The sequence below is a fragment of the Mesocricetus auratus genome, unplaced genomic scaffold, assembly GCF_017639785.1.
Source record: "Mesocricetus auratus isolate SY011 unplaced genomic scaffold, BCM_Maur_2.0 Super-Scaffold_4256, whole genome shotgun sequence".
In the NCBI taxonomy this organism is placed as follows: Eukaryota; Metazoa; Chordata; class Mammalia; order Rodentia; family Cricetidae; genus Mesocricetus; species Mesocricetus auratus.
Window position 1 is genome coordinate 79287371 of NW_024429182.1, and position 24513 is coordinate 79311883.

Below are 24513 nucleotides of genomic sequence, written 5' to 3' on the forward strand. Positions count from 1 at the left end.
AAGAAACAGTAAAACACAGGTCCTTTGGCCAGTTGCTTAGAACTCATGCCTCAGTCTTCTCATCTGTGAAGCAGTGAGAATAATACCCAAGGTACTAGTGTTAGTGTTATATCATTGTTTAGTTGTGTGTGAAATGTTTTACAAACAGTGCTTGGTACATAGTGAACTTTAGGGAAGTATTTGTGGACTGTTTGGGAGAGTAGAGTCACAGATATGAAGACAGATTGTGCAGTGTACAGATTACATAGTGGGACTTATTTTTTTCCTTTTTTTCTGTAGTTGCTCTCCTTTTTAAATTTTAGTTAGCATGGGAGGTAATAGGTTTCATTATGGCAATTTCATACATATATGTCATTTTATGCTATGTTCTTATTTATCTCCTTCTTAATTGCTCTCTTTCCCTCACCCCCTTCTCTTGTTGATCCTCTGTTTCCTCCCAACTAGTCCTCCTTTGGCTTTTATGTCACATGTGTGAATACATTTCCAACAAAGACATTCTCCCCCCACACACTGCTTCCCCTCTCCAGCTCCCTCAGAGTCTCTGTTGGATTCTTTAGGAGCCTATCCTTGGGTATCAGCTGACCCTGTTCATGTACTACACATACTTCTTTCCTTCTTGGGGCTTGCAGTCAAGTCTAAGACATTGTCACCAAGACAGAAGCATCCTTTTTCTTCTACGTACTAGGTATGACCTGTTTTTATTTTGGACAGGATCTCTCCACATAGTCCTGGCTGTCCTGGAACTTGCCACATAGACTAGTCTGACCTCAAACTCATAGAGATCTTTCTGCCTCTGCCTCTTAAGTGCTGGACTATTTATGTTTGACTGTCATGAACCATGAATTCCATGGAAATAAATCATGTAAATTTCATTCATCCCTGCATGTGTAATATACATAATTATGCATCTGCTAGTAAGATGTCATATTACATCCTTAGAAATTCAGTCAGGAAAAACTTACTTAGGGTGGGAGGGATGTGATGACTTTTTTTAAGTTGTAAGGTTGATTTTTCTTGCTGAATAGTTAATGTCAGCAAGCTGATACACAGTGAGACCAATCACTGTGCCTTTGCTCAGCTGTGGCAGATAATGAGCCTTCTGTTTGATAAGCCCATTGGCAATACTGAGTCACCTGGGATGAATAGAAGTTAATCCTGCTGCCTCACAGAATGGATTTGTTATGTAATTTATGGTATCCACAAACCCTTTGGGAGGTCTTTATTACCATGATGGTGTCTTTCTGGGCCTTCTGTTGTTCTCTACCAGTTCTGCCAGAGTGATTCTCATACCTGAAGAGCTAGCAGCTTGATGTAAAAAGCCCGCATTTGGCTTTTGTTTTGACATAAGGTGTGTTGATGAAGAATAGGTAGAACCAGGAAATAAAAAAGTTGATGATTGAAGTTTAGAAGATACCCTCCTCCCATTATACTGACTTAATTTCTGAAAAATGAGTCATATTCAGAGTTTGAAACATTTCTTTTTTGACTAGATTTATTAATGTTTTTTGTCTTTTAAGTTGCTGCTGAGATTCCTTTGTATCAGTTCTGCCACTGCAGACAACAAAAGAATGAGTGTCAGTTTGGTTTTCCAGCACCCCACATGGTAGACTTAATTCTGCCACTGGTCGATATGCACTGTCAAATAAGCCTTATTGTTTGCCTACTCACTGAGGAGCCAGTGGTGGTGTGACCTCCTCCCCAGCTACCAGCACTTAAACTTGAAATACTTGGAATTTTCAATGTATTGTGTTAAAACAAACTTCTAATTCGGGCTATTTTTCTTTGCAACTTTAGGCCTAAATTTGGAAGCTCTATTTTTATACAACATCTAGAAAAGTCACCAGTGTTGCTATTCTCTCGCTACCCCAAATATCCTAAGTGCGCCTGGGGGTGGGGAGAGTAAGAGCCTGCTGTTTCACATGGCTAAGCAGAATATGTGGGCCTGCCTGCCAGCCAGTGGAGGTGGAATCTGCTCTTTGCTTTTTGGCAAGTATGTCTGGCTTTGGAAGCTTTGTTTAGGACTTTAGTTCGTGGTCTTTTCTTGCTGCCATATGCAGCATAGCTCATTGTCTCGAGGCCCAAAGAGGTAGAGCTCTATTGCCCTCATCGCTTACTGTCTTTGACAAGGTACATGTGTTAGTAAGATAAATCAAAAGCCACTCTGATCAGGTTAAAAAAATTTATTATTATTTTATTTATTTAATTTTGGAGATAAAAGCCTCTCTTTGTATCCCTGATTGTCCTTGAACTCACTGAGATCCACCTGCCTCTCTGTACATCAAGCAGTTTTTGTGAATAGCATAGTGGCACTGTAAAAGTTGAATCCTTATTAAAATAAGTATATTTTCAAATAAGTATACTTTCAAAACAAGGGTCTTGGTCCCAAACTTCTTTAAATAAGATATTTTCACATATTAGCTGGGGAGGCTAGCTAGCCCCTGAACGTTTCCACCAGGTCTTCCTAGAGTATTGTGAGATTGTGGCTTCAGTTGACCTTTGGGCTTGCACCTTTGGTAAAAGAAGAGGTGGGAATAATTTCTGTGAATAATGTGACACCCTTCCCTCCTCTGGAGGAGTGAGGTATGGATCAGAAGAGATATGTAGAACCCCATGTTTTCAGTCTCAAAATCTGTATTTTACTATAGGAGGTGAAAATTAGCTTAAGTGAAGTGTGATGGAGCCATATTACTACTGGTTAAGAAGCTATTTGTATCACATTGTTTGAGAAACTGATGAGGAGGGGAATAATTGGAACAATAAGACAACTCCCCCCTTTTTTCCTAAGTGCTGGGAGTGGAGAAGGGGTCTCAAAGAAATCTGACCTTAAGAACAAGTTCTTGAGAAGTCAAATTGAGTTCTGTCCACAGGATTCAGTTTCCTTTGCTGTTTAACATCATTTTGTCAGAATTGGTATAAATACTATTTGTTGGGCATAATTGTGCTAGGGCAAAAGCTAAGCATGCCTGATTCATGAGTTAGTGCAGTAAAATGTAAGATTTGGGCATGGTGACCACTCATTATTAGTTACTATTCTGTTGCTGTGAGTAGATATCATAATCAAGGCAACTTAAGAAAGCATTTAAGGCCAGGCGTTGGTGGCACACGCCTTTAATCCTAGCACTCGGGAGGCAGAGGCAGGCAGATCTCTGAGTTCGAGGCCAGCCTGGTCTACAGATTGAGTTCCAGGGAAAGAAAGAGAGAAAAAGCATTTAACTGGGGACTTGCTTAGAGAGTTAGTTTCTGATCATGACCAGGGAGCATAGTGGCAGGCAGGTATGTTGCTGGAGAAGTAGCTGAGAGCTCACATCTGATATGTAAATTATAGACAGAGATAAGAGACTGGGCCTGGTGTAGGTTTTCAAAGCCTCAAAGCCCACTCCCAGTGATATACCTTCTTCAACAAGGTCAAACTTCCTAAACATTCCTCAATAACTCATCAACTGGAGACCAAGTATTCAAACATATAAGTCTATGGGGGAAATTCTTATTCAAACCACTACATTATCAACAGTTCATCAGCAGGTACATAGCAAACAAATACTTGCTGTGTATTTAAGAATTGAGGAACACAGGTAAAATTTGTGCTGTTTGGAGGATCAAACAAATCTACAAATGAGGTCAGCCTGGACTCTTAATTATGTATGAAATAAAACCAAAAAAAAAAAAAACAAGGCAGCTGGGTATTGTGGCATATGCTTTTAATTCCAACAATTGGGAGGCAGAGAAAGGCTAATCTCTTGAGTTTCCGGCTAGCCAAGGCTACATCATAATACTCAAAGCAAAACAAAACAAAAACAAGGCAAAACAAATGAAAATCCACACTATCAAAATGAAGAAAACCAAGACAAGACAAACAAAAGTGTTTAGATTAGAGTACAGTGACACATAGATTGGTTGAATCCATCTCAGTATTTGAACTGAGACACATCTGGTATGAAATGAAATATTGATTTTTTTTCCAAACTTAAGGTGAGAACATGAGGTGCAAGGTGTCCATGGAGATGTGTAAGCTCAGTTATTTTTCTATTTATATGTATATAGCTTTCTGCCTGCATGTATCTATGCAAGCCAGAAGAGTGCACCAGATCTCATTACAGATGGTTGTGAGCCACCATGTGTTCACTGGGAATTGAACTCAGGACATCTGGAAGAGCAGAGCCATCTCTCCAGCCCAGGTCATTTATTTTTCATACAAAGCATGGCCTGTTCTTTCAAGAAGGCACAGGTAGGGCTTCAAAGTAAAGGGATTGGACATGGTTCTTGAAGTACATGCAAAACTGATGTCAGTTTAGAAAGTTGCATGCAACTCATTGAACCCTCTGTTACTAGGGATGTACAAAATGTGTGTGTACTCATATATACAATTTATTCTGGGCCCATAGCTGCCCTCGGGTTGTCCAACATACTGATGACCAGAAGAAAGAGCTGTTGGTTCTACTGCTTTGCTTTGGAGTTTTCTCATGTTGGATTTTCTTAAAATAGGGCCTGTCAGGGCAACTAAAATAGACAGCATTGCATTGACCCTTAGGTGATGATGATTTGGGCAAGAAATCTGAGTAGCCCTCTTTTTGATTTTGTTGTTGTTTGAGACAGGGACTCACTATGTAGTCTTGGCTAGCCCCAAACTCACAGAGATTCACCTCTGTCTCCTGAGTGCTGGGATTAAAAGCATGTTCTACCATGTCCAGCAAGAGATATCTTACTTTGCAAAGCCTGAAGTACCATGTTGCTTGTTGCTTTCTATCATATGTTGGACTCTCTTGATTTAAGTATCCATTTATCTCTAAGCATATTAATGTATCCATGTGCCATATAAGCATTTGTGAAAATAGCTGTTAATAAAGCAAAACAGTGTGTGTGTGTGTGTGTGTGCGTATACATGTATGTATATATATATATGTATGTTTGTGTATGTATACATACACAGGTGGTTATAAATAACCCATTGTGTGTGTGTGTACACATATATACGTAGATTTCCTGAATTCTTCCTAAATTGACTCTTGGAACTTAAAGGGAAATTGTTTGGGTGATAGAAATTGAAACCAAGAATCTGGTCCTGTCTGGTTTTTCAGTTTCATAGGATGTGGTTTAGATTGATCTGGAAGAAGATTAGCTATGTGTATAAAGACTTCCAGGAGAGTTTGCTTTACATCCCATCACATAATGCTTGAATGTTAGGAGGGCTTCTTCCTTGGGAACATGAAGGTGGTAGAAATGTTTCTTCAATAGAAGGCAGGAGTAACTGTGTATTTAGAGCAGAGCTAAGATAGTTCTTTTAGCTTGTTAGTCATACCATCTTATATAAATAGTACCCTAATGGCTCACCTAGTTGTAATGGAATTTGTCAGCTTTCATGGGCCAGGGATCATTGCTCCTGTTGTTCAGCTGAGAGTACCCATGACGTATTGGGTTGAAATTGTGGCCCTGTAAGCTGGTCTAGGAACACAAATCAGGAAGTCTAAGCATTGGATCTTCTTTTCTGTGCTGCTTAAATAGGAGATCTGAGAAGCATCAATTGTCTTTTTAAGAACTCTTTCAGTTCTGACATCTAGAGGATGTAAAAGGGAATTTATTGATAGACGTATTCATGAAGGTTAGTCTTTGATCTCCATTCTTGAAGCTAATGGATTCTAGATGTAAATGATGTCTTCAAAACCCAGTTTGTAATTTCTCAGTATTGCTTTCCACCTAAGAATTTTATTCTTGAGTTCTATATGCATTAGATTTGAAACTCACCTGGTAAAGAGAGTTTGTTTAATCTTCACATCTACACCTTCTTCAGTAGATGTTTTACTTCTCCTTGTGGCTGTGGCATGGTGACCATTTTCAGTGGTTGGCTTGGTACCTGTGTACCCCTGGTAACAATTATTGAAGCCAGGAATGTATAAGTTAGTGATGGGCCTAACTCACATGTTCCATTATGAATCTGAACACACTATGCACATACACACAGTCTTAAACCAGGAGTTGGGTTGGGGGACTACTTGGTGAAGCTTGGGCATTTATCTGATAAAGGGGCTAGATGGAGGGAATCATACAGAGTTTTGTTACATTTTTTAATGTCCTTTGATTCAGTCTATAGCTCACAAGCCCCTATGACAGGTCTATGGGGTAAATGCAGCCCATTTGCTGCTTCCAAGGCTCCACAGCCCCATGTGCAGATGAGTCACTCTGGCTCTGGTTAGTCTAAAAGCCAGATTCTCAGCCCAGTGCTAAGAGAATGAGGACACATTAGACTTTCAGATGGAGGGTGAAAAGGGTAAGGTTTGTCTAATACTTAAAAAACTACATTGAGGAAATTCAGATGAAATTAAAAGATGATTATTTGATGAACTTCCTGTTTCTTGTTCCATCTAACAACTCTCTTAAGTCCTTGTGCTTACAGAAAAGCTGACGCTTCTTTACTTGCTGCCTGGATATTTTTCTTCAAATATAACGTCTTCCATGCTTTTGGCAAAGTTTTTTTCTTTTTTTCTTTTTTAAGGAAAATTGAATTAGTTGGCAAATACAGTATACTGAAAGTATGTGTCCATTGCTAAAGTAAATTTTATATAAAATGTTTCTGCATACTCTTTGATCTATTAATTTCCCATCTTAGGATTTATTCTCAGGAAATAACTATTAATATTCTAATTTTAACTTCATTTTCCTGTCTGTTGCACATTAGCAGTCAGCCTCCATCATGGACTTCTAGGGAGAAGTTGGTGTGTGTGGTCTTATAATGGATTTAGATTTTCTTTATGAACAGTGAGCTACCATTGGGAAATTGATCAGTACCATGTGATGGACTTGAGGCTTACTTAGAAACCACATGACTCTAGAAACCACAGCTGTATATTTGTGATCATTCAAGTATTCCTTTAAGGCATTTGTAGGCAGTCATTTATCATTTTCTGTGTCAGGTTCTTTCCTCATCTTTTGACTCATTTCACAATTTCCTTTCTTTCCTTTTACTAAATGCAAAAATTTAATCTCATCTTCAGTTAACTACTTTTCAGCTGAATTCCTTAGAAGGTGACCAGAAAATGAACAGTTTGTGTGTGGAAATTGGATGTTTGAGGACTAATTAGCTATGATCTGCTAACCTCCTGGATGGCAGAGAATTAATGTCTAAAGAGCAGTCCGCCTTCAGTGAGGTACTGTAGTTCCACTCCACGCTAGGAAGCAAACTGCATACATAGAGCCAGAGTGTAGCAGGCATGCCATGCTCATTACAGTACCAGGAAGTACAAACCCAAAGCAGCCTTTAAACAGGGAATGTCATTGGGAAAGCAGAGGATTAGTGTGGAGGGACTGATGACAAAGGAATGACTGTTACAGTTGTCCCCTTAGGCTCATCCATTTGAATATTTGGTCCCCAGCAGGTGGCACTGAATAGGAGGTTGTGCAACCTTTGGGACTGGTCTCTCCAGCAAATGGTGGTCCCTGGGGGCAAGGCTTGAAGGTGATATGTGGCTCTGGATTCCAGTCTAACCTGGTGCCTCATCTGCCAAAATGTGAGGACTGTGGCCTCACACTCCTGCTGCAGTGGTGGACTATATCTTCTGGAACAGCCAAAATAAATCTTCCACTAAGTTCTCTCTTTAGGTATTTGGTAGCACCAACTAGAAAAGTAACTAATACAGTGGCCAACCTAGAATAAAAATACATGGCCTCCCTAATTATGCCTCCTTTGCACATATGGGGGTAGTTGGACCTACCTGCTTTAGAACAGTTGTGATAGGGGAAAGAAACAAAAAACCCAGTTGTGAGCCAGTGACATGAGAAGGCCCAGTTATGGTTATTCTGGGTAAATATGCAGCTCAGTTCTAAAGCATAGAACGCTTCATTATTTCCTTTTGGAAAGTTTATGTGGTGTGTGTCTGTGTTGGCTTGCTTGTATTTGGCAAGTAGCCCGCAGACTAACCAGCAACAGTGGTTTTAGTCCTCAGGCCTTAAATAGATAAATAGTCTCAGTAGTATCTAGTCATGGACTGACTAACTAAGAGATGGATTCTGAAGTGAGTTTGTCATTGTGTGGATGCCATTGAATGTCCTTACACATAAGTCATTCACTGCATGTGATATCTTGATGCAGTCAGGGAGATGGTACATGTAACATGTATGTGTTTATTGCCAGCCACACAGCCTGCTGTTTTCCAGTAACCTCTTAACAATAAAAAGGTAGCATTGTAAATACATAGCCCAGTAATGTAACCTTTTTATTAAATGTTACATGCTATACATAATTGTATGTGCTGGGCTGAGCAGTGGTGGTGCACACCTTTGATCCCAGCACTCGGGAGGCAGAGACAGGCAGATCTCTGTAAGTTTTTGAGGCCAGCCTGGTCTACAGAGCAATTTCCAGGACAGGCTCCAAAAGCTACAGAGAAACCCTGTCTTGGGGGAAAAAAAAAAAAACAAAAAACAAAAAACAGCTTGCAGTATAGGGTACTTCTCTGTGCCAACATCATTATGAATAAGTGAGCACTTTCTTCACTGCACTGAGTGGTTAGGGTTGCCTAAAAACTGTACTATGATCTTATGGAACCACCACTGTGACCATTGTCCATTACTGATGAAAACATCATTATAGAGTGTACAGTTGTATTTCAAGTGTGACACCTAAAGGCCAGTGACAAACTAATAAAAATAACTGACTTTGTGCCAAGCTGGATGGTGTTAGTCATGTGACCCAAGGTTACTTCTTAGAAATGCAACTAGTATGTATATTTCCTTTTCTTTCTTTTTTTGTTTTTTTGTTTTGTTTTGTTTTTTTCGAGACAGGGTTTCTCTGTATTGCTTTGGAGGCTGTCCTGGAACTCGCTTTGTAGGCCAGGCTGGTCTCAAACTCACAGAGATCTGCCTGCCTCTGCCTCCCGAGTGCTGGGATTAAAAGCGTGCACCACCAACGCCTGGCGTATATTTTCTTTTAAAAATATTCTTTGTTTCCTTCCTTCATGCCTCTTTCCTTTTGCACTTTTGAGGTTGGTTGATGTAGCAAGTCCTACTCAACCCTAACTAGAGTTGCATTTTTAGTTTGCTAGAATAGGGCATTTTAAAACAAAGACACCTTTAAAAGCATGAACATAGAAACAAACAGGGTTTTGTTTGCTTTGGTGCAGGAACCTGCTTTCCCCACTTAGTAGCTCTCTGGTAAGACCTAATCTTTGAAGGTAATCTTCCTTCAAGCCCCAGTTCCAAGTTAGAGGAGCGACTTTCCTCATTGTCTCTGCAAGTTTCTAGAAGTCATTTACAATTGGAAGTGTCCACTTGCCAATCTGTTTTGGAAAGGTCACTCAGAACCTGTAGCTACCAAGTGGGACTAGGAGTCTGTCCCTTGTAGCCTCTGACTGCTGTAGAAAAACTGAAGATTTCATGCACTCATGTTCTGTTCTTCAGTGTCTGACATATTCAGTGAGAAGTAAGACCATGGACCCAGCTAGCTCCACAAACTCTTTAGATAGAAGTTCGAAACATGAATTTCATATTGCTTTTATTTGGGATGCCAGTGTGTTTTGATAGCTTCTTGCTGCAGAATAGACTAACTCTAGATGGTAACAAAATGAAGAGCATTGTTCCTTCCGTCAAGGCAGTCTTACAGCAGATCTCACACACCTTGCTGATACTATTTTTTTTTTTTTTTGGTATGTATTCACCTCATGTATTTTAGCTCCTCATTTCATAGGCAGCACCCTATCAGCAGCCAATACTTCCTCTGATCAGGCTTTCTGACCCAGTCAGCTACATCAAAGAGACAGTTTGCCCTGGGCTGCTTACCCCAAGAGTCAAACCAACATGAAGAAAGGGAAGGCTGCAAACTCCAGCCCCAGAATATTATACATTAAAAAGACAATTCTAGACCCCTTGTTTGGATGTGGAGTCACAGAAACTCAGAGAGGCCACATGATTTGTTGAAGGGACACACTGTTTATGGCAGTTCCTGATGAAACTCCAAAGTGTCCTCAGAATTTACTCTACATATAGACTCAACCTCTGGAATACACTCAGGTGTTGATAAAGAACATTTTCTTCTTGGGACATTGTTATCTTAGTCTGGCATGCCTTGGCACACATCATATCAGAGAAAAGTAAGCAAGACCAGCAAGCCAGAGATCAGGATAGTGATCCAAGAGTGTGGAGTCAGACTGGTTATCTCAAGCCGATCTCTGAATTTTATTTACTTCTTTCTTTTATAACATGAAGAAAATACTATATAACGTACAGAGATGTAATGAGTTAAATGTAATAGATCACATCATTCTCAATGAATACATGTAGTGTTTTTTATAAGTGCGAATGCTATATATGTGCATGTGTAAAAGTCAGAGGTCAGTGTCAGGTGTCATTCTCCACCATATTTTCTGAGATAAGATCTATCACTGAACTGGGAGCTTATTGATTCACTTAGACTGGCTTGGCCTGGAAGCCCCAGGAAGCTTCTCTGTCTTTAGCTCTCAGCACTGGGGTTAGACATGGACTACCATGCCCAGCTTTTACTTGGGTGCTGGGGATCCAAACTAAAGTCCTTGTGATTTTATGACTGGCACTTTACTGATGGGCCAGTCTCCCCAGCTCCCTGTAATGATTTTTAAAGTATAGTTACTATGTGTTGATTACACAGACCAATCATATTGATCTTCTCTCTTTCTGTTTCCTCCCTATTGTCCTTAAGAACCCAAACAAGACCTTCCACTCTGTGAAGTCTTTGCAGTGAAGTTTGGCAGATTAGTTTTATTTTTGTGTAGCAATTAAGAAACCTTAGTTTCCTAATATAAAAGCTAAAGCAATTTACTACTTAGTTATAAGTACAACTGTAGCCCCAGGTCCATAGTTATTATGAGTCCCTCTCAAGTTTTCTTTACAGTTCTCTTATTTCCCCCTTTTTCCTGTCTCCATTTGGGCCATGTCTCAGTGTGGGTTGGTCCTCCACTATGGGTCAGCTCAACATTCAAGAGTAAGCCACTTGAAGACAGGCTTGCCTGGTTGTTACCTTATGGAACTACTAAAGAGTAGGTGCTGTTGGAGCTAGAGCACCTCCAGGGACCCCTGGTCTCTAAGGACTGCCCTTGGGGCCTACCAGTATCTGAGGCTGGGCTGAGCTGAGCTGGGCAGGCAGCCAAGCTTCTCCTCAGGAACAGCAGCCAGGGCTGGTACAGAGGAAGGAGGTTTCTGGAGGTTGATGTGCAGAGAAAGGAGGCAGGGAGTCAGAAACAGCTGGAGCTAAGGTTGAAGGAGAAAAGCTGGGTACTGATCCTGACCCAGTGTAAGCTGAAACAAGTTCCTGTCTGGCAAATAAATGTCAGACTTAGAGTAGGTTTCGCAGGCAGTGTAGGTGCGAGTAGTTCCACTTCCCCACTTTCTCCCAGTCCTTCTCCCACCTCTCCTTGTCCTTGGCTCTATTTGACCCATTTGCGCCGTATAGCTAAAGCAGGAGAACAGTCACTTATGAGAACTGGGCTGGCTACTGAAGAACTCTTCCTGTGGTAAAGGAAGCTTGAGTCTGCCAATGACTTTGTGATAGCAGTAATAATAATGATTACACAGAGAGGCGGACACTTCATTGAATGCTTCTATGCACCAAATACATGCATTTGCTCATTTCCTCCTTCTCAACAGTCCTCTGAGTGCAGTGGGATGAGCTGTTGACAGGTTTGGTTAATAGATGCCATCACTGTGATTTACTCAACCTCTCAATTACTGTACGCTTTCCCTAGGTAGGCTCCTTGACCTCGGTGTGCTGCCATTTAATTTCCTGGAACTCGGGAAGAGTTATTTTACAGAGCTACATTTCTATATGGCTGTTACAATACACTAGCAAATAGAAATTGATATTCATTACTAATAATTGTGTTGTTTTTGGAAACGTGGCACTGGCGTGTCTAGATTGTGCAGAAGCTGTCAGCAGGTGGCAGTGGGAAAGAGGAGAGCCACCTGGGAAGATAACCTCCATTAACAGTGTAATTGCCTTAAAAGCTAGAGATCCTGTCTCTACAGACTTGCCAAAGTGGTTGAAAGAGGAAAGGGAAAGCCTGCCTCAGGTTAGGAACAGGGTATGCCTAACAATTTCAAGTACTCACACAGGCACAGCTTGATTTTATTGAGGATCAATCCCAAGGAAATCACTTCCTGTCGAGAGCCTGATTCTCCATGTGTTGGAGTGTTGTGGTATGAACCTGTTTTTGTTTTTTGGGACTGGCTCTCACTATGTAGATCAGGCTGGCCTTGAAATCACAGAGATCCACCTGTCTCTGCTTTTCAAGTGCTGGGATTAAACACATGCATTACTGTGTCTGGCCTTTTATTACTATTGTTAATATTTTAAAATTGTGTGTATGTGTGCTCATGTGCCCTGGCTTGTGTGTGGCAGTCTGGGACAACTTTCAGAATCTGTCCTCCCCTTCTACCCATATAGGTCTTAGAGATTGATATCAGATTGTCCCTAACCTGGTGGCAGGCACCTTTAACAAGGAGCCGTCTCAACAGCACTTGTGAGTGTTTTTTAGAAGGATGTGAGCTAATGACTTTTAAGGTAGGGATAGCTATATGTATCAGGTATTATTATGTATGTTTCTTGACTATGTACAGTAACCATGTGGGTAGGTTTGGGAAATTCAGTCACAGAGCTAGGCTTCAGTTTCATGGCTGTGGCTTTCACCACACTGATGTGGTGGAGCAGGTCTAGGGCAAGTGGACCATTTCTAACATATCTCCTCCCTTCCTGGGGATGGGGAGCTTTGAACCCAAGGGCATTATACTTCTTGGAATCATGGCAGCTGGACTGGTCTTGCCCTGGGGAGAGCAGTGCTAAGGATGTCTTTGATCATGCACGCAGACAGTGTGGTGTTCTTTCTGGCGGCTGACGGTTAAAATCTGCAATTCTGTGGTTGCTGAATTGTTGCTCCTTAATATTACTCACTGTACTAACCCATGATCCTTTGCCAGATGTGGGCTCAGTTGTACAGTTCATGGTTTCTTGAACTAAACATTCCAGGCTCTGTTTGTTCTGTGATGTTAGCTAAATTTACTGAATGTATGCAGAGCCTCAGTTTCCCTGTTTTCAATGAGGTTGTGGTGAAGGGCACATGAGCTAATAATGTTCTTTAAGTGCTTAGTTAATATAGAGCTTGGCTGTCTATCAAATGCTCAACTATTGGCTGCTGTTAGCCAATAGTCAGTGAGACCTTCAGCTTTGAAAGACTGAAGAAGGTTCTACCACCCTCTTGAACACAGGGCTGGTTGCTGTGACTGGGCCTGGAGAAGCCCAGAGAAAAGAGAGAGAAATCAAAGAGCGATCCAGGAGCAGTACTCACCAGCAGACAAGAAAATACTGGCTCTCACTTGAGCCCACTATTCCATCCCACTAGAATGGAAACCTTTCAAAGAAAGGAACTATGATGGAAGAAAGCAGACCTTCTGTCACTGGGTGATTGATCATCTGTCGACATTGATTTCCCCCTCTTTTTCTCATCTGTTGAGCATGTTAAAAGCCTTCAGGTTTCAACTGGTTCCACTGTATCAGGTCATCAAAAGATGCTTTTACATGGAGATCCAGCAGAGTAAATGGGATTTAGGCCTCTATGTGAGCCCCATCTGTTCTGTCCTTACCTTTAGGCCTTGGTGCCAGGCTTTGGAGGGAGCTGCTGTACAGAAGCATCTGTCCAATGAGGGCGGGGTGAGTGGCCTGGGTAGGTGGGTCAGATGGAGGGCAGGAAATCCTCTTATTGCTCCTGGTGCTGGGCCTCCAGCAGGAGCTGAGCAGCAAACACTGGTGAGTCAGCGAGCCTGGGAATTAGAGTTGCCAGTCTGTGAGCATGTGGGGTTTGTGTAAGTTTGGGCCTTTTGTTTCTTTCAGCAATCCAGTCTTTAGAAACACAAATCTGGAAACCAGACCCTCCACATGCTACAGTCCTTCTTGTTTGGAGAGAATTCTGCTGGAACAGTCGCTTCTCTTATATGATGGTCTTCCAAGAATTAACCTCTCATGCCTTTTGAAATTTGACTTATTACATGCCCAAAGTATTAACAGCCTGTGAGAAACCATGCCTGGGTGCCTGGGTCTGTCACTTTTCACAGTCAAAGCACTTTTAAGGGTTTCTTCGTGTGTGTGTGTGTGTGTGTGTGTGTGTGTGTGTGTGTGTGTGTGTGTGTGTTAAAGCACATTGAAATTGCAGTTCTTTAGAGGGCATGTGTAGACATGTCTTTTGTCTCTGAGGGTGGAGAATAGGACACACCCTGATAGGAGTCTGCCTTAACTACAGGAATGGTTCTGGTTCCTTCTAGGTGACTACACTCACTGCTTCCTTTTAGAGATAATTCCTCTTGAAGGTAACTCCCAGTTTATCTAAGCACTATTTGGTAGAAGCCGTTTTGTTTTTATTTTTTCAGCCTTTCTGAACAACTGCCCTTTGCCCCATTACCAGACTCTTAAGAGCTCTGAACTTGTACTACGAAGATCCATGGAAGCTCCTTAGAAGTAGGAGGCCCATGGTGGACTGACAGTGATTTTTGTCTGGTGTCTGCTTTTCTTGGTACACTTCTGGCTTCTGATCCACGTACTAACAATGTAGTTGTAGCAGTATTTTGCAAGCACTAAATTGTAAATGAATTTTCTATTATAGCAAACTAGTTGAAGATTAAGAACAAGTCCTGAGAGGATTGTATTAGAGAAGTAGCTTCTGCTTTTGCCACAGATTTCTAGCAGTTCATATAAAAATTAAGTTACAACAAATAGTATGCACAGTGAAGAATTTTCTCCATGTCAGTGTAGCCATTTGATTTGGCAGTTCTATGTCTTAGAGATTGTATTGGGTGTGGAGACACAACTAGGTTGGGAAAGTACCTGGAGTACAGGCCCCATATAGGTGGGTGGGGCAGGGTGGAGCTAGGACAGTACACCTGTGTGAATCCAAAGAGATCAGACACATGGAGTTTTGACATTGTGACTCTTTTTTTTTTTTTTTTTTTTTTTTTTTTTGGTTTTTACGAGACAGGGTTTCTCTGTATTGTTTTGGAGGCCCAGCCCGGCCTCGAACTCACAGAGATCCGCCTGCCTCTGCCTCCCGAGTGCTGGGATTAATAAAGGCGTGCGCCACCACCGCCCGGCGACATTGTGACTCTTTACCTCATCATTAGATCATTATGAGATTACAGGTGCTCGAATATGGCCTCTTCTCCCTATTCCACCAGAACCCAGCCTAACAAATGAAACAATGGATTTACTGGATTTACTTAAAGAGCCCAGGTGAGGGCTTACTTTCATGAGCATGAGTGACTTTAAAGTAGCTACAGCACCTTAGGTTCGAGGACTTCATGGAAGCTTCATCATGGAGTTTTGCTTTCAGTTAATTTTCCACTTCTTATATACACTAGCATCTGAGGGAGAGCAAGAAGGAATGGCAGTTGTGAGGTGAGGCTCCTTTAACTCTCCTTGACTCCTACTGAGGAGTGTCACCAACTCCATCCATTATCATTATCATAGACTTAGCTACTTCTGTATTTTTCTGCTCAATTAGTTGCCATGGCTACCAGGCCAAGGTAATTTATACTCCAAGGTGTTGCTGTGTTATGCTTGGAGGAAAAGACCTACTGTAACAATCTTTGTTAAAATCTGAACTTGTAGGTTATTAGGTGTAGAACTTCTGGCTTAACTCAGATCTACATAACTTTCTTAGTGAAGGCAAAAGTTGACGAGACAGATTTCCCCTGGAACACTGTCAGACTCTAGTCTTTGATGTGTCCTGCAAATGATTGGCCTCTTGTAAGTGCTACCTTAATGATTCTGAGAATTTCTTATGCTGGTTTTCCATATATCCCTTAGCCACCATTTCCAAGGGTAAGCCACAGAGATGACTTACAGGAGAGGTAATGATGAGCTAGGGGCAGGGAGGGGGTGTCTTTCCCTCGGCTCATTGTTAACTCAGTGAAATAGAGTGGTCACTAGTGGAAAGTTCTGGAGTGTAGTGTCTATGCCCTACTCCTCTGCTTAGAGGTGACTACTTTGTAATTTCCTTCCAGGTTGGCTGGCTCCTCTAACTGATGGCATGTTGAAGTACATGGGCCAGCAGCATCGAGGGCATCTGATCCAGAGGGGGCCACTCTAGAGGCCAGGCCACCACCACCATGGGCCAGTGTGTCACCAAGTGCAAGAATCCTTCATCAACCTTGGGCAGCAAGAATGGAGACCGGGACCCCAGCAGCAAGTCACACAGCAGGCGGGGAGCTGGCCACCGTGAGGAACAGGTGCCACCTTGTGGCAAACCAGCTGGGGATATCCTTGTCAATGGGACCAAGAAAGCAGAGGCTGCCACTGAGGCATGCCAGCTGCCAACATCTTCTGGAGACGCTGGGAGGGAGTCCAAGACCAATGCTGAGGAGTCTTCCTTGCAGAGGTTGGAAGAACTGTTCAGGCGCTACAAGGACGAGCGGGAGGATGCAATCTTGGAGGAAGGCATGGAGCGCTTTTGCAATGACCTATGTGTTGATCCTACAGAATTTCGAGTGCTGCTCTTGGCCTGGAAATTCCAGGCTGCTACCATGTGCAAATTCACCAGGTTAGTCACAGATGCTTTCATGTCAGGTGAACAGAGGAGGAAAGAAAGTGACAGTGGGTAGTGGTACCAACTAGGACAGAACTTGGCTGGCTTCATGGGTTTGGAGCAAGTGGTCTCTCCCCCCTCTTTTTCTAAAGCTTAAGTGTTCTAAGTTGTAGTTCTGATCTACATGACTCCCTAGATTCTTCTAAGGAATTTTTTTTACCATGTTCCTGGTACTGTAGCAGAACTTTTGAGTAGATTTCTCAGTAGGTAAGACTCAGGGATTTGTCTCCATAAAGCTTTGTCTGATATGTGCTATCCTGTTTTCCTCACAGAATAAAGCGCTGCCTGGTTGATATGTCACAGTTGAATTTATCACAGCACTAAGAGGCAGCCTAACTGAGTACTGACCCTCTGCCTGAAGTTAAATAAGAACTAAGCAATGTAAACCCTATTGCTAACTAAGTTGCTGCTCAACACGACTGACAGCTGCTCAGAATTTGACCCTTAGTCAGTTGACTCATTCGATAATTTATCTGTAGTCTGCCAGGCACTTAAGTTTCCATAGAGTAAGTTTCTCTGAAGTTACACCTCTACAGCCAGACCTGTGTGCAGCAAGGACAGCTGGCCCCAGTTATCAAGCAAATTGTCATAGTAATGTATCCATATGGGGGTTGTTTGTATAAAAGGATATGGCAGGGTCATGGCAGACTATTTTTTGTGCTGTTATTATTGTTTTGTTTTTAAAGAAGGGTTCTCACTATATATAGCCCTAGTGGCCTGGAATGGGATATGTAGACCCAAGTGGCCTCAGACTCCAAGATCTGCCCTCTAAGAGTGCTGGGATTAAAGGTATAAGCCACCATACCTGCCCTGGCAGAACAGACTTCAAAACCCAGCTATCTGGCCTGCTCAGTAGATCAGATGTCTTCAGCAGCTTGTACAATCCCTGGGATGACAAGTGTGAAACCCTGTTGTAAACTGCAAAGTGCTGTATACATGTTAAAAAATATGTATGTGGCATTGTGGTGGTACATGCCTATAAACCTATCCCCCAAGAAGCTGAGGCACAGTAGAGAATTCAAGGCTAGTTTGGGCCAGAAAAGTGTGTCAGATCCCCCTGAAACTGGAGTTACCAGTGGTTGTGAGCTGCCATGTGGGCTAGAGAAATTGAACTCTTCTCTCTCTCCATCCATCCATCCATCCATCCATCCATCCATCCATCCATCCATCCAACTTTGAGGCAAAATCTATTATACAGGCTGGCTGGCTTAGAACTCAGGGATCCTCATGTCTCTGCCTTCCAAGGGCTAGTGGGTTAGTTGCTGTTACTGTGCTGTCTTGCCTCATCATACATGGCTTCGTTTTTTATTTATTAATTGTATTTTTTTCCTACCTGTCACAGGAAGGAGTTTTTTGATGGCTGTAAAGCAATAAGTGCAGACAGCATTGATGGGATCTGTGCACGGTTCCCTAGCCTCTTAATAGAAGCCAAACAAGAAGATAAATTCAAGGATCTCTACCGGTTTACATTTCAGTTTGGCCTGGACTCTGAAGAAGGGCAACGATCACTGCATCGTGAAATAGCCATTGCCCTGTGGAAACTAGTATTTACCCAGAACAATCCTCCTGTATTGGACCAATGGCTAAATTTCCTAACAGAGAACCCTTCGGGAATCAAGGGCATCTCCCGGGACACTTGGAACATGTTTCTTAACTTCACTCAGGTGATTGGCCCCGACCTCAGCAACTACAGTGAAGATGAGGCCTGGCCGAGTCTCTTTGATACCTTTGTGGAGTGGGAAATGGAGAGAAGGAAAAGAGAAGCAGAAGGGAGAGGTGCACTCAGCTCAGGGCCCGAGGGCTTGTGTCCAGAGGAGCAGCACTGAGGATCTGCCTGCTGCCCTGCAGCCAAGTGAGGAATTGGACCTTTCTGGAAATTACTGAAGATCCGGATATTTTCTACTTTACACCTTTCTCTGCCTTGTATTTGAAAGGGCTCTAAAATGCTGTATCATGTTTTAGGCACTTTCTTCATTTTTTTTTTTTTGGTTATTTTGGTTATTTCTTTTTTTTTGGGTGGGAAATCCCCCAAAATATTTGAACCTGGCTACATGTTGTGTACCTTTTATTTGAAGCCTTCAGATAGAATAAGCCTGCCATTTCTTGCACAAATTTATTAGATTTGTTTTGTTTTTGTGGGGGAGGGTTTAGGCCCAGGTGGGGATATGGGACTGTTAGGTTGAATTAACATTACAAAATGATACAGTGCCAGATCTCAGTTTTGCATATTATTTTTCAGGGCAGGTCTGTACTGTGTGTAGTGCTGTTTACATGGTTGAATTTAGGTTGTAATAATTATTTTAAAAAATTTACACAGATATGAATAGCAGTGTTAACTGTTAGCCACATTGCATTAATTTCCAGTTTGGAGCTCTTGGAGAGCCAGAGCCAAGGCCAGTCAAGAGCATTTGCAGTCTGACACACCACTCCATCCCTTTAAGCTAATTTATCCAAAGCCCTTACCTCCCTTACTTCTTGCTCATTCCTTCTTTGACCCATTGCATTTCATGTTTAATTTATCCATCACCATGCTGTCAGTCAAGTGAGCAGTTTTGTTTTGTTTTGTTAGAACACATTGTACTGAAAACCACTCCAGCGTTGAATGCAGAGAAAGCAGTGCTACCTCAGTTTTGCTGGAAGTAGACTTCTTTGATAGTTTTCTTTGATGTTTTTGTATTTTCATGTCATAAGTGGAAATACTTTGTTTTTTTTTGTTTTTGTTTTTTTTTTTTCATTTGCCTTGGAGCCAAAGTTTCTGTTCCAGATGGTAAGAAAACTGTGCCTGCCGGCCAGCTGACCTAAAAGAAAGCTATGGCATGGAACTCTGCTTCAAACTGTTTTCTTTAGTTTTTGTTGAGTATCATCAGCTTACTTGTCTGGCAAGTGCAGAAGCCTGAGACTGGCCTGAACTCTGCCAAACAAATTATCCAAGTGTATTGAATCATTAAATGTGTATCCTCTCCCTCTTTGCTGCGCCCACGTTGTCACTTAACCCCTAGGAGTTATTTATTATCTTTTTGTTAATGTCAAGCTCATTTGGGGTAATGTGATGACTGTTTAGGTTTACATGACCCTCTTCTCCTTCCCTTACCCCCAGATATGTATATATACATATATAAGATATGTATATATTTTACCTTTATAAAATATATATATACACATATATGTATCTATATTCCTTTATTTGTCTGCTAAAACTGGCCATAAAAGAGGGAGCTGCCTTTGATCTGTAGTTTAAGAAGATGCCAGGGAGCGTCATAAATGGAGGCTATTGTATTATGAATTTGGACATTTTCACTAAAGCAAACTTGAATGAATTTGCTCGCAGGAAGGAGGAACCAGTTCTCTATAACTCCACATGTTCACTCCGCAAGGCCAGCTTTGGTCAAGCTGCCACCAGGGCCTGAGAAGCTGACTCTGTCCTACCTAGTTCTACTAGAGGACCCTCTTGATAATTTCCCATTAAAAAATATCCTCAAAAAGTTGTACTGGAAAGTGGGTGCCAGGAGCTTGTACAGTTCAGCTTCCAACACTTCGGAACAGATTTAAAAGGGAATCCTTTAATAAAAGTTACAAAACTATTTATACTCTTGATACAATGAAAAGTGTCTATTAAATACTTGGAATTTTATTCCTTGATTAGTCTACCCCAAATCCTGGGTATATGTTTCTCACCATGGGAAAGAGTTGCATGCTTGAGTTCTTTATGAGTCTTACAGCTCTGGGCTCCTATCTTTATAAAGATGGTATTTAAGGAGATGACAGTCTTATTTCCTAAAATTGGTATTGACACAGGACACATTTTTGTAGGCCTGACAATTGTCCTTTCTAAAGAGACAGATAGTGCTGTAAGGCTGAAGAGGCTGTTGGGTCAGATGTGCCCCTTTCTTCTGCCATAGTAAGACAATCCTTGAGTGAGTGTCCAGGGGCCCAGCAGTTTCTGAGGGCACAACTGCACTGCAGCCTTTGGAGAAGATCTCACCCAGCCAGTTGTTCCTAATTCCGGATTAGGTAGACGTCCAATGAGGGAAGAAGTGGTGGAGTGTTTTAGGTAAGACTTTCTGTTCCAGATAAGAAAGGGTGTATGTTGCCAGGAAGTGCCAAGAAAGGGAGGCCATAAAGGGTTCCATGGACTGGAGGAACTAGATTCTTTCTCCACTGGTAGATTTTAACCAATTGCTCAGTTTCTCCAACCCCAGTCATTCAGAAATTATTTGTAATTATATTTTAATGGTCTGTTGTTGTTTTACCAAGAGATTTACAGCAAGATGTAAGGTTCGTAGTTAACACTTCTGAGAAACAAAAGCCTCTGCTTTGCTCAATCTCAGATAGGCTTGCTCCAGCAGTGACTGGAAGCCAAATGTTTGCCCCTCAGGTAAGCCAGCTTTGTGACACTGGGGTGATGTGGGGAGGTGTGATATATGGGTGCCATTTTGGAATTCTGCAACATCTAAGCATTACTACACAGAATCTGTTGGAAAATTGCTTACTTTTGGCAACTGTCTTTTTGAGTTTCCATGGTATTTCTTTAGTAATTTATTAGTGAGCTAGTATAAGATAAAGGGTTGCTTTATTGAATTCTTTCCCCTAGCCTTGCCAAACTTGAATGTATTATTCTTAATGACACTTTGCTGTACTACTAGGGGTTGTCTCAGCAGCTCTCTCGACTGTGGCAGATGTGCCAACGTGTGTGTTAGGTCCAAAAGTCTGTATGTACCCATCTGATAAAAAATCTACAGAGCTAGCTGAAAATTCCAATATCAGCCAAAGCTTTGGGCTAAGGGAAAGATAATAGAGAATGTGCAAAGCAGTATTATTCATATTGGATGGGCAAAGTAAAGAGTTAAGCTGCACACAGTATTACCTTGAAACAGTACTGTCTCCTAGGGCCTGGTCTTTAGGCCAGATCAGGTTATGGAACCCCACAGATTATGTACTTGGACCATTGGTGGGAAGTTGCTGAGATAAAGACTACTCCAAACATTAAAAAGCAAAAGATCTATATATTGAGATGTATGGTTTGCTGTATGGTTTGCTATATTTCAAGTGGGGTCTTCAGTGCAGCAGGTAGACCCAGTTATACAGTTGGGACAGAAAGAAAGCTACTGCTGAGAAGTTCCCTGCCCCCCTTTTCTTTAGACTTATTCTTCCATGTATGTTAGGGTGACTAGTAATGACCCGAACATCTTGAAAACTGACCAAGGTCTTACTTGGAGAACTCAAGCAGTATTTAACTTAAATATTTGAAATGATAAAATTATCAAAATATGTCAATTAGGGCTTTTTAAGGACATGTGACATTGATCCTCCCTGTGGCTCATGTAAAGGGAGTACATTCCTATGCTAAGCTGTAATAGCAGCCCATACCAGTTGGCCCAGGACTACATGCTGGGGATGCTTACCAGCCCCCCACCCTTTAAAAGAATAAAGTTTGAGCATTGGGTGCAGATGCTGAAATGGTTTGGTTAGCTGAGTAATCAAGTTCTGATTCTAGTGTTGGATTGGTGTGTTCTGTTTCTCTTAGTAGATACCTACTTACATCACATATCTTGAGCATTGCCAAAAGAAGCCATTCAGCAGCTGCTGATTTTCTCTCAGCACAGATATAACAAATATATTTGCTATGGAACAAGTATCTTTTCTCTAATGCTGGCCCCCAGTCCTCAGAATCTGATTAACTGTTCTTCCTTGCTGCACTGAGTATGGTTCTAGATTTCAAAGAGGGAATTTGAAGCAATAGGTAAACAGGGCTTGGTTGAATTGGTCTCACATATATCCTGTCTTAAGCCGCTGAGGTGATGAGTCTACTGCTCATGTGACCCTCCTCCTTTGTGGATCCCTCTTGGTTTGTGACCAGCATACGTTTCTTGAGGTTGTACAAACTTGACAAAAGTTAATACTTTTGTATTCTCTGCACTGTTGCACTCTTCAAATAGCCCCTTGAATATTAACTTGATATATACATTTTTGTCTTTGTCTACAGTATTTTTTTGTTTCTGTTGTTTTTTAATTTGAAGGTTATCTGCTGTTGGATTCAATAAATTTGTTTACCTGACTATTGATATTTCTGCAGAAAACAAAAAAAAAAACTGAATTTATTCTGAGGCATAAGTTATCCACTTTTCCAATGATGCTGTTATATTAACAGCTTAGGAAAATGACTCATGTAGGATAGGAGCTCAGTTCCAAACACAAATGATGACCTCCATGCACTGTGAATGCTTATATGCCCACTACTGAAATGCTTTTCTTAAGTAACTCAATTCCCATGAGAAAAGCCAATCTTGAGCCCTGTGTTAAATGTATGGCCCCATGGGTCTCATCAGGCTTGTAGTGATTGAGTTTACCTTTTATTCATCTGCAAAATAAAGTTTTCTCCATCAGTATTAGAATTTAAGAAAAATTTGTGAAATATCCATGATACCTCATAGTGCTCAACCATTCCTCTTAGGATTTTCCAAAAAATATTAGGTACATTGGGGATGGTGGCAGAGTTTAGTGTATGGCATGACTTTTGATCTTTCATCACTCATTGCTCCCTGAAAGGGCTCAACTTTCTATTGTGCCAGATTGGGAGAGGAAGTTAACATGAATAAATGACCCAGAGATTGATATTGAGGTTCAGACTTCAAGCTGAAGTTTATAAAAGCAAACTAGCCGGCCACTAGCTAGTATCACTACCTCACGCTGAATAGACCTGTTTCCATGAGCTCTCTCCAAGCCTCAGACTGTAAACTCTCCTCATCATGGCTGGAGAATGAATGCCTCCTACTCAGTGCTGAAGACCCTGCTTCTTTCTTTCCTACCTCTCTATTTCTGGGATTAAAGGTGTGTGATCTGTTACTCTTTCAGACTGATTCAATCTCATGTATCCCTGGGTGTCCTTGAACTCAGAGAGATCCATCTACCTTTTAATCCTGAGTCCTAGGATTAAAGGTATATATATCACCACAGAGGAAAAAATTAACAGGAACTCTGAAGTAGCCATTTACTTCTTAAGTTCTAGACTTAAGACCCTCAGTTCCTTTCTTGTATTTTCTGGTTATTGTCTGTTTAAGAATATCACTGACAGCCGGGCGTTGGTGATGCACGCCTTTAATCCCAGCACTCGGGAGGCAGCGACAGGCAGATCACTGCGAGACCAGCCTGGTGTACCGAGTGAGTTCCAGGACAGGCTCCAAAACAATATAGAGAAACCCTGTCTCGAAAAACCAAAAAAAAGAATATCACTGACATGCCAGGCGGTGCTGGTGCACACCTTTAATCCCAGTACTCGAGAGGCTGAGGCAGGGGGATCTTTGTGATATTTGCTTTGTCTACAAGAGCTAGTTCCAGGACAGCCTCCAAAACCACAAAGAAACCCTGTCTCGAAAAACAAACAAAAAAAAGAATAGCACTGACCACCCAGCTATCTTGCTCATTTCTCTGATGGAAGTGCTGATGGTTCCTCAAAGGTTCCTAGCCTCTTGGTATCACCTAAGATGTGCAGGATGGGAATCAGAGAAGCATTTATAGTTGGAAAGGGCATAGTAAGCTCGATATTTCCTAAAATACGTGTATTTTACCCTTGCTTCACATTCCTCCCATTGACTCCTGGGTTTGTTGCTTCTGTGCTTTGTTCCCTTTATTCCCTTTATTAAGCACAGATTGGAGAGTAGCAGAATAGAATGGAAGATAGCCAGTTTGGGTGTGGTTAAGAGTGCTGAACGGATTACAAGCAGATAAAATCCTATTTTCAATTAAATGATTGGTACCAGAGTAGTTCTTATACAGTTATCAGATGAGAATAATTGCACATGGAATGGACTTTTACCAAGAAAGTATGCCAAAAAGTAGTTCAGAGAGATAAGAATCTCTTCAGTTCTTGTCTCTCCTATGAAGTTCTCAAAGCAGATAGCTGTGTTGGCTCTGAAAGTTATCTCTCTAGCCCTGG

General features: G+C 41.6%; 2 protein-coding genes across 6 annotated transcripts in view; one reads left to right on the plus strand and one right to left on the minus strand.

Annotated features, from left to right (window-relative positions):
• Positions 1–22635, plus strand: part of Dcun1d3 (defective in cullin neddylation 1 domain containing 3) — a 38556-nt gene extending 15921 nt beyond the window's left edge. For all 5 annotated transcript variants that reach the window (XM_040755504.1, XM_040755498.1, XM_021229346.2 and 2 more), the window contains 2 exons: positions 16000–16535; positions 17923–22635. In XM_040755504.1, the coding sequence (XP_040611438.1) occupies positions 16105–16535; positions 17923–18406 (915 nt within the window). In that variant the 5' untranslated portion in view covers positions 16000–16104 and the 3' untranslated portion in view covers positions 18407–22635. The remainder of the gene's footprint in view (positions 1–15999; positions 16536–17922) is intronic.
• The window catches only part of Rexo5 (RNA exonuclease 5), a 37039-nt gene continuing 16278 nt past the window's right edge, over positions 3753–24513 (minus strand). Inside the window, exons 3-4 of the transcript XR_005880748.1 lie at positions 13591–13767; positions 3753–5858 (exon numbers count right to left, since the gene is read on the minus strand). The gene's annotated coding sequence lies outside the window, so the exon portion shown is untranslated. The remainder of the gene's footprint in view (positions 5859–13590; positions 13768–24513) is intronic.